Below are 14,267 nucleotides of genomic sequence, written 5' to 3' on the forward strand. Positions count from 1 at the left end.
TTGGCTATCAGTTTCTGCTCTACGATTTTGCGTTGTCGTGTGTCTCGAAGGCCACCTTGGAGAATGCTTACCCGAAGATCGGAGGCTGAATGTCCTTGACTGCTGAAGTGTTCCCCGACTGGAAGGGAACACGCCTGCCTGGTGATTGTTGCGCGGTATCCGTTCATCCGTTGTCGCAGTGTCTGCATGGTCTCGCCGATGTACCATGCTCCGGGGCATCCTTTCCAGCAACGTATGAGGTAGACAACGTTGGCCGAGTCACATGAGTATGTACCATGTACCTGGTGGGTGGTGTCCTCACGTGTGATGATGGTATCTGTGTTGATGATCTGGCATGTCTTGCAGAGGTTGCCGTGGCAGGGTTGTGTGGTGTCGTGGTCGCTGTTCTCCTGAAAGCTGGGTAATTTGCTGCGAATGATGGTCTGTTTAAGGTTAGGTGGCTGTTTGAAGGCGAGTAGTGGAGGCGTGGGGATGGCCTTAGCAAGGTGTTCGTCGTCATCGATGACACGTTGAAGGCTGCGAAGAACATGGCGTCGTTTCTCCGCTCCGGGGAAGTACTGGACGACGAAGGGTACTCTGTTGGTTGTGTCCCACGTTTGTCTTCTGAGGAGGTCTATGCGATTTTTTGCTGTGGCCCGTCGGAACTGTCGATCGACAAGTCGAGTGTCATATCCCATTCTTACGAGGGCGTCTTTCAGCGTCTGTAGGTGTCCATCGCGTTCCTTCTCGTCTGAGCAGATCCTGTGTATTCGCAGGGCTTGTCCATAGGGGATGGCTTAATGTTTTTTTGTCTGTTTTTTGTTTTTCATACAGACCCCAGCATCTGCAACATTTGACCCCTTGTGACCCCACCTCATTGTTCTTTGATGTAATGTTTTCCTGACTGACCTGTTTGGACACCATTCACACCTTTGATTGCTGTGATTATCTCTCTGCCGAGGTGTGATAAATGGCAGTTAGAAAGATTACCTGTAATCATCTGACATTATTCTCTGACTATATAAGCTGTGTCTTTATGCATCTCTCCACTTCACTTGACGAAGGAGCAGCGCTCCGAAAGCTTGTGATTTCAAATAAAACTGTTGGACTATAACTTGGTGTTGTGTGACTTCTTACATTTGTCCACCCCAGTCCAACTCCGGCATCTCCACACCAAACTAAATATGGGCATGGTCCCTGTAAGGAAAGCTTCTACGCACGGAACTGTCAAAAGTATGAATGGGGATCACATTTAAAAACACAGTTAAACACTAAATAATTTTTTTTTAAACATCACGTGTTTAAAATTACATTAAATTAAATATTTTAAACGAAAATTTAATGTCTTGAAACAAATAATTAAAGTTTTTTACAGGGCTAAAATTAAACTTACTTTTTTTAAAGTATTTTTAAAATATAAATGAGTGAAAAAAATGTATTTTTTTAATTTTTTAAACTGTTATGCTGGTAAAAGCAGGACTTACGCAGTAACTTTTACCAGGCGTAAGATTTTTAAAGGTTTTCAGCAGGCGGAGTTTGTGCAGAAAGCGCAAATATGGTTATGGAGGGAGTCACAGCACGCAGGGAGGTTCATTTCCCTTCCCATGGGCGGAAGAGACCTCCCCAGGAGATCAACGCAGCCTGGTTGCACATTGCACAGGAGGACACAAGCAGGGATGTCATCAAGAGAATTCTTGACAGAACGCAAGTGCCGGGTTGTAACGCATGCACTTCGCATGCCTAATCCCGGCACTCGCGAGGCCCCTACGGGCGCGCGCGCACCTTGTACGCACCCGTGGGGGTTGGAAAAACTGGCCCAATATGTTTATATGTGTGTGCGCATCTGCTGTCCACTATCCATAGGACTTAAACTCTATTCCAGATAATAAAAAGAAATGGAAAATTTTCTAAAGACACATTTGCAGGTATTCCCCTCGCGCCTTCACCAAGCCTAGTATGACATTAGGCGCACACATATGTCTATTTTGCTGTCCTTGTAGTTTATGGTGGTTCATCTGTATCAAGATAAAACATCCCTTTCTCTGACCTTTCTAAAAGTCATGTTCCTTCTACTTTAGCCACTCAGCTGCTTTCGCCACACCACCTTGTCTTAAACTTTGCAACCTTTGTGGTTTATATTTTCCTTCCTCACTTGCCACTGACTGTTGACTATATGCGGCACAACACTGTGATCGCACCGCATCACCTTTGTGATCTCATCCTCGGCTGTTATGCCGCAAGGGTCCACAGAAAGATAGAGGTTTTTGTTTCTCTAAATAGGTAACTTACTGCAGTAAAACCAATGAATATATTCCAGTAGTATACAATGGGGGATGGAACCAAACAAAGCACACTATATTTGTGACGATCGCCCATGTTTGTACGTTAAGTGGCGCTTTGCAACCTGAATCACTCAGTTACTTCTGATTACACCATTCTGAACGAGACAGCAGAGAGCAAGAGGAACACTATTGAATATTAAGGGAATTAAGGGATATGGGGATAGTTCAGGAAAGTGGAGATGAGGTAGAAGATCAGCCATGATCTTATTGAATGGCGGAGCAGGCTCGAAGGGCCAAATGGCCAACTCCTGCTCCTATTTCTTATGTTCTTAACACCATAGTTTGTCAAATTGTTCTTACAGAATTTACATCCTATAATTGCATCCTTTTTAAACTGAAAGTCGTACTGTAATGATTATTCATAGCATTTTCACCATCAAGGCTTTTTTTTACAAGCAGCTATAACAATCTTCATGAATTTTTTTTTTACCCTGGCATAATACAAATGCATGATGGGATAAGCTGGCTGCTTGGAGGCCCAATGGCAGAACTGCTGTCCTAAGAGAGAGTAGGTCAATAAAACCAATCAATGTTTATGAAAAACCCTCTGATAAAGCACTTTTAAACAGGGTTGTCCAGCAGAATCGTAGTATCCAATCACTAAATATTTCAATTATTGCTGAGAGTTATTCTGGATATAAAACTACAGTGGTTTTAGAAATTTTATTTATTGAAAATCAGCTCCTTTCAACAGTTTCTCTAGAACTTCACACAATTAAAGTTATCTCTAGATCAGCAAAACTTTACTTTTGTACTGTACCCACAAAGCCACAAAATGAAATACAGGAAACTTTGTGCTATCCGGCACCGACGGGACCGAGCTGTTGCCGTTCCCTCAAAACTGCCGGACAAACCAGCGTTAATGTTGAAGCATACGGACAGCTCCGTATCTGGCAACAAACACTGTTGCTTAGCAACAGCTTCTAAACAGTCGGCCGTACCTTGGAAGCGTCTTTGTCGCTTAGCAACAGCTTCAGAGAGACTTTGCAGAGCCTGACTGTTGGAAAAAAAAGCCACGGGAAGAAAAAAAACCTAACAAAACGGCTCCTGATTTTTGCCGGTGGCTCGAGCTTGCCGGACATTTAGCCTCCGGATAACACAAAGTTTCCTGTAGTAATTAAAGTACTGTTTGATGCTGGAGGATGTGCAGTATTTGTAGTTAGCATGATTGGAAAGTTAAAGCATCAAGGCAAACAAGACCTTCATTGATTCAAAAAAGCTGATACAAGCAATCATTCAGATTTACAGTCTTTCACACAGCATGTACAAACGGTCGCATTCTCAGAATTACCTGTCCAGCCATGCCAGAAGGCTTTTAGCAGCACCTATGAGATCCACCACTGATGTCAGGAAATCATTTGGCAATCTCCTAGAGGACCTTCCATCATAGTGTCCACTCCTCCTCCGACCGGTTATAAAATTCTGAAGGTTTTTGGCAGATGCATTCAGTTTGTGGGATAGTGTTTTGAGGTTCTCGGTTTCAAGCCCATAGTTCTAAAAAAAAAACGAGAGCCAAAGAATTCTGTATAAGTCTGCGATTTCCTGATAATATTGTATACGCTTGATCCTAGCAAGAACATTATTCAACTATTAATGGCACTTCTTAGAAATTGTGTTTTTCCTGTACACCCCTGTTCTACCATTCAAACATAAAGCTGCACTGAAATTACCAACTAATGTCCAAAACCAAAAAATAACTTTCTATGTGCAAAGTGACTTGACTGCTCATTTGCAGCTACCAGTCCATATATGGAAGCAAATTTGTAAAGCACGAATCCCTATCGGTTCTACTTGGAAATCATGTGCACTTTAAAAAAAAAAGATTTACCATTTCCTTTCAAAAAAAATGTTGTGTAAACGTAATTTAGATTTTAATGAACTGAGCGGCTGTCATCTCTTTCGGGTCCTAAACAGTAAGAAGCAAAAATAGGAAATCCACAAGACCAACTTTGCATCAGATACAAACTGATTGTTCTTGACATGAGCCTGTGACTCACTGCTCAATCGAACCCGTGGGTCACAACTTCATGCAGGCTTTTTTTTGATCTGCAAAACTGAGGTTGCAACTTACGCATTAGTAAAGTGCAATTAGATATTTCCCATCATCTAGCATAAAATTCACAAATTGACCTTTACACCAGAGCGCCCAATATACAATCTACAGCTACCTGCTTGCGTTGTTGTTAACTGCACCAAACACCGCATTGTTTAATGCAATAACACTGGGGCATTAAATTACTGTCCTCTCCTTCTCTGTGTAATAAATTTGCATACTCTTAGCAACAACAATGTGCATTTATATAGTGCTTTCAACTTCACAAAGCGTAATCAGACAAAAATCAACACCGAGCCGAAGAAGGAGACGTTAGGAGAGGTGACTAAAAGTTTGGTCAAATAGGTGGGTTTCAAAGAGAGTCTTAAAGGAGAAGAGGGGGGTGGTGGGGTGGAAAGTCTGAGAGGTGTAGAGAGGGAATTACAGAGCTCCGTGTCTAGACGACTGAAGGCACATCCAACAATGGTAGGGTGATGGGATTTCCAGAATGCAAAAGAGTTCAGAGTTGGTGTTATGCAGAATTCTCGGAGGGTCTGTGAAAAGGCATGAAGAGCTCTTGAATGAAACGGACAACAAACATGGCGGAAGAGCATGGCGATACACTCGCAGAACCAAACCTGGAAGGACAGGTGCGGATATCAGAAAATCCTCATGCGGAATATGGTCTCTCTGAGAACGTGCAGAGGATAGTTGAGAATGAAAAACTGAATGTGGAGAAAACATCTAAACAGAAAGTGGATCTGGAGTCCCTTCCAGCTCGGGCTTATCTGGAGCAAACGGTGGTAACCATTCTCCTGTAAGGCCTTTCAGTTTTGGCAAAAGAAAGACCTCCAAATCCCATTGAATTTTTGGCCGCTTACCTTCTGAAGAACAAGTCACAGTTTGAAGAGAGACTAGCTTGCACAGAACTACACAGAAATAAAGACTTCACCGTGCAGTTGAGAAGGGTGAGGTGACTAACTTTGAATATCATGATTTGCAAATACAATTAAAAGGGAAAAAAATGAGCCTATGCAGAAGACCAGAATATGCATGAAATGACCCATTATCTATATACAGGAAACTTTTTTTTATCCGGCACCAACGGGACCGACGTGGTGCCGGTTCATCAAAAATTCCGGATAACCGAAAGCTATAGTAAAAGATACGGAGAGCTGAGAGCTCCGTATAAAGCAACAAACCCTGTTGCTTAGCAACAGGTTCAGAACAATGGCCACAAGTTCCAAGCGTCTCTGTAGCTTAGCAACAGCTGCAGCCACACCCTTGCACAGCAACAGATCGAGGAAGGCAAGTAGAATATGAAGTAAAACTTACCTGAACCTACTCCTGAATTTTGCCGGTTAACCGAGATTTCCGGTTATTTAGGTGCCGGTAAATCGAAAGTTTCCTGTAAAGTATGGTAACTATGCAGGGTTTTTCCCCATTTTCTATAATTTCTGTAAACATTGTGATGCTAAATAAACCAGTTTTTTTTTTAAAAAGAGAGTTCTCGAAACCAGTGTACCACTAGTCCCCCAGAAGTGGCCATTAGGATCATTAAAGTTACGGAACATGCACCAACAAAGCTGATTTGTTTTAAACCTTTAACCTCACTAGAGCATATGAACAATGAGTCCACAAATAATTTTATTACAGTTATGCAGTTTGGGAGCGAGTTGAAAGCACAAATAGACTCTCCAAGTTCTAAAGGCCATGTAAGTATAACTCTAATGAAAATTGCTGTTATTTATTATCAGCAACTGATGCGCTATCAATTACTCATAAAAGACTGAGAGTTAGAAGAGTAACTAAAGGCTTTTATTAACAACAGAATGGAGGTCTGCCTCGAGTGGTCGACCGGTCCAGGATACAAAGGGCTGGGGAGCAGTCACCTTTATACTAGGACCTGTGGGAGGAGTCAGCCGAGGCATGTCCAGGCATGTACACAGTGGAATACAAACAGGACAAACAGGAATACAAACAGTGGTTTACCACAGCAACTAGACAATAATAATACAAATAAATTACAGAATACACTTCTATCAAAGATGCAGCACCAAATCATTTTTCTTCCAAAAATAATTTTCAAGATATCAAAGCACACTTTTAAAAAGGCATAGATTTTAACAGGTCCTTATCACAAACATCTTAAACTACTGTGTATACAATTTATTACTTTTGGAGTGCAATGCTGTTGACGCAGGTAAACATGAGTGTATGAATGTAACCATAAGTGAGGCACATTAACCAACATCTCCTCACCAGCTGGATAGTGTAAATTGACAGTAATTCCAGCCCCATCTCAATCCTCCAATTGAACTCCCAACCACGAATATAACTGGTTTTATTTGGCACAGCAAAAATAAAATGCAGGAAACAGGCATTTGAATCATGGATGGATTTTTTTGAAATCACTTTATAAATTAAGTTTATCACACCATGAGCTGATTCAGTAGAAAGTCGGGGATAGCTCAGTGCGAGCATGAGAAGTCTATAGAAGGGTGTGAGCAGTTTAGTCCTGAGTGGCCATTTTTTGTGTCATGAAATCACCCCATGAATGAGCGGGTGTTGAATCTGAAGCCTTGATTATACTCCTGGGCTCAGCAAAAACAAAAGAACAAACTAAATGGGCCAGTAATTCCTGTCCCAACGCGTGAGTATGGTTGGGGTACTCACGCGTCTGGCCAGAGGAAATGCCGGTTTTCAGCATGCACAGCGCATGCGGGGAAAACCGGCATTTCCTGCCCTCTGAACGAAGGGGTTCAGAGGCAGAACGCGCGCGACAGCACAGGCAGCGCGTGCGCAGTAAAATTCCTTTTTTTTTCCAGTGTTGCGCGCGTGTAAAGGCCTCCGGTCTTTACGCGTGGAAAAACAAGACATAAGTATTTAGTTTTTCAGGTAAGTGGGCTTTTAGTACAATGTAGACATTTTTTTTCCACAGGTTTGTTATTTTTAAAGAATTTACAGGATGGTAAGTTTAGTTTTAGACCCTATTTTTTTTAAAATTATTTTTTTCAAAAAATTGATTAATTGTTTAAAACATTTTTAAAAACTTATTTATAGTTATTATAATCAGTGGGATGTTTTTTAAAATTTTATTTAAAGTTAAAGTAGTGTTTTGACAGCCCATACTTTTCATGAGTTTGACAGCTCTTACTGTCAAACTCATGAATGAGTTTCCCCTCCCCTGATTGGCTGCACAGTGCTCACCTGATCCCAGCCGGCACATCGCACTAACTACGCCGCTGGATCAGGTAAGCACAGTGCGCCGACATCTGAACCGGGCCTGTGACAGGAAATGCAATCAGGCCCGGGCTTCAGATGTCAGCGCGCAGGGTGAGTGCAGATCGGGGGCTTGCACGCGCGGCAAGCCCCCGATCTAATTTCAGGGCCAATAACTGTGAATGAAATAAAATTGCATTTACTGTATCAATTCTCTTACATATAGCAAACCCATTAAACCATACACACGCCATCGCATAAGTAAGAACAGGAAGAGACTGGTGGCAAATGGGGACAGTACTGATCTGAGGCTTAACCTTTCCAATAAAAAAATGCAGCTCCCACGTGAAACTATGTTTTGATGCAAAGCTCCTATCAAACATGTGGATGATATGCTGCTTCCTGAAGATGTACATCGAAAGAGAAGTAAATTATCTCCTTCTCTGTATTATCAATGCACAGAAGTTGAGCTGTAGGGAGAATACTATTTACCCCATGGCATTCCACGTTAAAATAATTTAGTATGTTCACATTAGCAACGTAATGTACAGTGTACAAAACAAAACAAAAAACTGGTGAACTGCACGTGTACACTCGCATTTTCTTGAAAGTGAAAGAACAGCAAAATTGTCTAATTTCCCCTCTGTAGTTATACATAAATGAAAACGACTTGAATGAACTCTTCTTCAACTTTTTACCTAAAAATTCTTTTGTGGCTATAACAAACTTTGAATTCAGCTAAACGCTGAGATAGGAGGAAACAGACCCCAAAGAAGAGTGCTAGGGTTCCAAGGTGCTGGCATTACAATTAGTTTTAAAGAAGTTAACCAGGGATGAGTGTACAGTCAATAAGCATGCCATGTTTTCATTTCTGAGGCCTGGGTCATATACAACTCAGGTGGAAATTGTGGTAAACCACTGCTAACTCTGTACATGTCTGTGTGGTAAACCACTGTTAACTCTGTACAGGTCCGGACATGTCTCCGCCCCTGGCTCCACCCCTAAGCCCGGGTATAAAGGTGACTCACCACCCTTCCCCCGGGAGCTCTTAGGATGGATCCACTAGCAGAGGCATGCTCCAGTTCTTAGTCAATAAAAGCCTACTTCGTATAAGTTCAACTCGTAGTCTTTGGTGTTGTTGATAGTGCATCAATTTTATTGACTAAATTTTCGACATGGAGCAAATCTTGAAGCCGGAACGTTTAGACCTGGATCCTCAAGCAGCAGATGCAGCCAATAACTTTGAACACTGGCTGAGCTGTTTCGAAGCCTTCCTGGAGGCCTCCAGCACTACCGTCACTACAGATGACGCGAAACGGCTTGTCTTGAACTCACAGGTGAGCCACCGAGTCTACTCGATCATCCGCGACGCCACAACTTACACGGCCGCCATCGCAACGCTAAAGGAACAATACGTGAGGCCTGTTAACGAGGTCTACGCCAGACAACTCCTGGCTACCCGAAAACAGCGCCCCGGGGAATCGGGCGCCGAATATTTACTGGCACTGAGAGTCCTCGGCCGGGCCTGTAATTGCAAAGCAGTGACGGCCAAGGAATGCACGGAAGACCTGATCCGAGACGCCTACGTAGCCGGCATCAGGTCCAACTGTACACGGCAGAGGCTGCTGGAACAGAGGGGGCTCGACCTGCAGAAGACGGTGGCCCTCGCTAACTCGTTAGACGTGGCCCTCCAGAACATGGACGCCTACCCCCCTGACCGGATGGCCACGTGGATGTCACGGGAGCAGCCATCTTGGGGCCCGGTAAGGCCACAAGCCGCCAGCAGCCCAACTACAGCTGCAATGACCAGAGGCCAGAAATGCTACTTCTGCGGCCAGGCCAAGCACCCCAGACAGCAATGCCCAGCAAAGGACGCGACCTGCTCCAAATGCGGCAAGAAAGGCCACTACGCGAGAGTGTGCAGGGCGAAATCGACCCCCAATTCCAGCAGCGCCGCGTGTGAACCGTGCAGGCCGCCATTTTGGACCCCACCTGCGGGCCGCCATTTTGGGCACCACCAGCTGCGGGGGAGCCGCCATCTTGGACACCATTTCGGGACCAGGCCCCCAGCGCGGGCGAATACTACAGCGACCCACCGACCTCGACAATGGCCTCCATCACCCTGGACCAATCTAGGCCCCATCAACTAGCCAGGTCCATGATGAACGTAAAGGTAAATGGCCATGCCACAAATTGCCTTTTCGACTGCGGAAGCACGGAGAGCTTCATCCACCCTGACACGGTGCGACGCTACTCCCTATCGGTTATGCCCACACGCCACCAGGTCTTTATGGCCTCAAAGTCCCATACGGTGGACGTCGGCGGCTACTGTGTAGCGACTCTGACAGTGAACGGCGTGGAGTACAGAGAGTTTAAATTCCTCGTCCTGCCACAGCTCTGCGCTCCCGTACTGCTAGGATTAGACTTCCAGTGCCATCTGGAGAGCGTCACGATGGCATATGGCGGGCCCCTGCCCCCACTTACAGTCTGCAGCCGGCAGAATTTAAACACGGCGCCGCGCAAAGTATGCAGCCTGTCCACACTGAAGGTCAAACCCCCCCCCCGTTGTTCGCTAACCTCGCCAAAGACTGCAAGCCAATTGCTACTAAAAGCAGGCGGTACAGTGCCGGGGATAGGAGCTTTATTAAATCAGAAGTAGAAAGACTCCTGAGGGAAGGGATTATCGAGGGCAGCACCAGCCCATGGCGAGCCCAAGTGGTGGTAGTGAAGACCGGCGAAAAACAGCGCCTGGTTATTGATTACAGCCAGACGATCAATCGATACACGCAATTAGACGCATACCCACTTCCCCGCATATCTGACATGGTCAACCAGATAGCACAATACCGGGTATTCTCGACGATTGATCTGAAGTTGGCATACCACCAGCTCCCCATCAGGCCTGAGGACCGCCAGTACACGGCCTTCGAGGCTGACGGTCATCTCTACCACTTCCTCCGAGTCCCCTTCGGCGTCACCAACGGGGCCTCGGTCTTCCAAAGGGTGATGGACCGGATGGTTGACCAGAATGCGCTGCAGGCCACCTTCCCCTATCTAGACAATGTCACCATCTGCGGCCATGACCGGCATGACCACGACGCCAACCTAGAAAAATTCCTCCGTACGGCCCAACGGCTGAATCTGACATACAACAGAGAAAAATGTATGTTCCGCACCACGCGCCTCGCTATTCTTGGCTGCGTGGTGGAAAACGGAGTCATCGGCCCCGACCCCGACCGAATGCGCCCCCTCCTGGAACTACCCCTCCCCCACTGCCTAAAAGCCCCGAAGAGATGCCTAGGGTTCTTCTCTTACTACGCCCAGTGGGTGCCCAACTATGCGGACAAAGCCCGGCCCCTCATCAAGTCAACCTCCTTCCCCCTGACGGCAGAGGCCCGTGCGGCCTTCACCCTCATAAAAGAGGACATTGCGAAGGCCACAATGCACGCAGTGGATGAGTCCATCCCTTTCCAAGTGGAGAGCGATGCATCCGACTTTGCCCTAGCCGCAACCCTTAACCAGGCGGGGAGACCCGTGGCCTTCTTTTCACGGACCCTCCAGGGCCCCGAAATTCGACACTCCTCAGTCGAGAAGGAGGCCCAGGCGATAGTGGAGGCTGTACGGCACTGGTGGCATTACCTGGCCGGTAAACGTTTCACCCTGCTCACTGACCAACGGTCAGTAGCATTTATGTTTAACAACAGACAAAGGGGGAAAATCAAAAATGATAAGATATTGCGGTGGAGGATCGAGTTATCCACCTACAACTACGATATCTTATACCGGCCCGGGAAACTTAATGAGCCCCCAGACGCCCTATCCCGTGGGACATGTGCCAACGCACAAGTCGATAGGCTACGGACCCTCCACAATGATCTCTGCCACCCGGGGTCACCAGGTTCTTCCATTTTATTAAAGCTCGCAACCTGCCTTACTCCATCGAGGAGGTCAGGACCATGACCAGGAACTGCCAGGTCTGCGCCGAATGCAAACCGCATTTTTATAGGCCAGACAGGGCACACCTGATTAAAGCCACTCGCCCCTTCGAACGTCTCAGCGTCGATTTCAAGGGGCCCCTTCCCTCCTCTGACCGCAACACGTACTTCCTCAATATTATTGACGAGTACTCCCGTTTCCCCTTCGCCATCCCCTGCCCGGACATGACCAGCGCCACAGTCATCAGGTGCCTCAGCGACCTGTTCGCCATATTTGGCTTCCCCAATTACATCCACAGCGACAGGGGCTCCATGAGCGACGAGCTGCACCAGTACCTGCTCGAGAAGGGCATAGTCACAAGCAGGACTACCAGCTACAACCCCCGGGGTAACGGACAGGTAGAGAGGGAGAACGCAACGGTGTGGAAGACCGCCATGCTCGCCCTAAAATCCAAGGGCCTCCCAATCTCCCGCTGGCAAGATGTCCTCCCCGATGCGCTCCACTCCATACGATCACTGCTCTGTACTGCCACAAACGCCACCCCTCACGAGAAGATGTTCGTCTTCCCCAGGAAATCCACCTCGGGGACATCGCTACCGCCATGGCTGACGTCTCCGGGACCCGTCCTGCTCAGGAAACACGCGAGGAGCCATAAGACGGACCCCCTGGTCGAAAAGGTTCACCTCCTCCACGCCAACCCACAGTACGCCTACGTGGCGTATCCTGACGGGCGGGAGGACACAGTCTCAATTCGAGACCTCGCACCCTCAGGTACCACCCGAAACACCATCGATCACCATCCACTACCTCCACCCACCACCACTACCCACGACGCACCACCGGGGTGTCTACCACGAACTGACGACATGCCGGTGCCATCCCTACCCCGAGAGGACGACACGCCAGTGCTCCGTCCCATGTGCGAAGCGGCCACGGGCAAAGAACCGCCGCAACCGGCACCACGAAGATCATTACGGCAGACAAGACCCCCGGAGTGACTTTCGTATACGAACTTTTGAAACACTTCACCCCGCCGGACTCTTTTTTAAATGAGGGGTGAATGTGGTAAACCACTGCTAACTCTGTACATGTCTGTGTGGTAAACCACTGTTAACTCTGTACAGGTCTGGGCATGTCTCCGCCCCTGGCTCCACCCCTAAGCCCGGGTATAAAGGTGACTCACCACCCTTCCCCCGGGAGCTCTTAGGATGGATCCACTAGCAGAGGCATGCTCCAGTTCTTAGTCAATAAAAGCCTACTTCGTGTAAGTTCAACTCGTAGTCTTTGGTGTTGTTGATAGTGCATCAGAAATAACAACAGAACTGGAAAAACTCAGCAGGCCAGGCAAAATCCGTGGAGAGAAAATAGAGTCAACGTTTCGGGTCAAACCCTTTGTCAAGACTGAAAAAGCACAGGAAACGAAATAAATTGAAAGGCCGGGCTGGGAGAGAACAAAAGAGAAGTGAAGAGACATTAAGAGGTATTCAAAACGAGATGAGATGGTGATAGGACTAGTGGAGACAAAAGGCGGCTCTAGATTAGGTGTGAAATGCGCTGGCAGAATGAGAGACAGCTGCCATGTGGGAGAGAGAAAAAAAGTGGGGGGGGGAAAGGGCCAAAACAAAGGTGTGGATAAAAAATAAGTAAAAATGTAATGGGGGCCGAGGTTATGATCTGAAATTGTTGAACTCGATATTGAGTCCGGAAGGCTTTAAAGTGCCTAATCGGAAGATGAGGTGCTGTTCCTCGAGCTCACGCTGAGCTTCCGTGGAACAATGCAAGAGCCCGAGTACAGTGAGGTCTGAGTGGGAATGGGGCGGTGAATTAAAATGACAGGAGACCGGAAGCTCGGGGTAATCCTTATGGACTGATCGGAGGTGTTCCGCAAAGCGGTCAGCCAATCTGTGTTTGGTCTCCCCAATGTAGAGAAGACCACATCGTGAGCAGCAAATACAGTATGCTAGATTGCAAGAAGTACAAGTAAATCGCTGTTTCACCTGGAAGGCGTGTTTGGGGCCCTGGACAGTGGGAAGGGGGGAGGTATAGGGGCAGGTGTTGCATCTCCTGCGCTTGCACGCGAAGGTGCCAGGTGAAGGGGAAGGGGTGCTGGGGGTGATAGAGGAGTGGACTAGGGTGTCTCAGAGGGAACGGTCCCTACGGAATGCTGAAAGGGGAGGGGAGGGGAAGATGCATTTGGTGGTGGGATCACTTTGGAGGTGGCGGAAATGGCGGAGGATGATCCGTTGAATGTGGAGGCTGGTGGGGTGAAAGGTGAGGACAAGGGGAACCCTATCGTGGTTCCGGGAGGGAGGGGCAGGGGTGAGGGCAGAAGTGCGGGAGATAGAATGGACACGGTCGAGGGCCGTGTCAACCATGGTAGAGGGGAATCCTCAGTTGAGGAAAAAGGAAGACATGTCGGAAGCACTGGTGTGGAAGGTGGCATCATCGGAGCAGATGCGGCGGAGATGGAGAAACTGAGAGAATAGAATAGAGTCCTTACAAGAGGCGGGGTGGGAGGAAGTGTAGTCCAGGTAGCTGTGGGCTTCTAGTGAATGTTGGTCAATAACCTATCCCCAGAGATGGAGACGGAGAAGTCGGAGATGGGCCATGTGAAGGTGAGGGAAGGGTGGAAATTGGAGGCAAAGTGAATGAAATTGTCTAGTTCAGGGCGAGGGCAGGAAACGGCACCGATACAGTCTTCAATGTACTGGAAAAAGAGGTGAGGGAGGGGACCCGAGTAGGACTGGAACAAAGAG

General features: G+C 47.2%; 1 protein-coding gene and 1 pseudogene across 1 annotated transcript in view; one reads left to right on the top strand and one right to left on the bottom strand.

The window, feature by feature from the left end:
- Positions 1-14,267, bottom strand: part of cnksr2a (connector enhancer of kinase suppressor of Ras 2a) — a 775,384-nt gene that overhangs the window by 521,711 nt on the left and 239,406 nt on the right. The window contains exon 3 of the mRNA XM_086006247.1: positions 3,613-3,815. Within this exon, the coding sequence (XP_085862373.1) occupies positions 3,613-3,815 (203 nt within the window). The remainder of the gene's footprint in view (positions 1-3,612; positions 3,816-14,267) is intronic.
- On the top strand, positions 4,943-5,330 carry LOC147107334 (protein dpy-30 homolog pseudogene; annotated as a pseudogene).

The sequence above is a fragment of the Somniosus microcephalus genome, chromosome 14 (genome assembly GCF_052327205.1).
Source record: "Somniosus microcephalus isolate GS21.2 chromosome 14, FLI_Smic_1.0, whole genome shotgun sequence".
In the NCBI taxonomy this organism is placed as follows: Eukaryota; Metazoa; Chordata; class Chondrichthyes; order Squaliformes; family Somniosidae; genus Somniosus; species Somniosus microcephalus.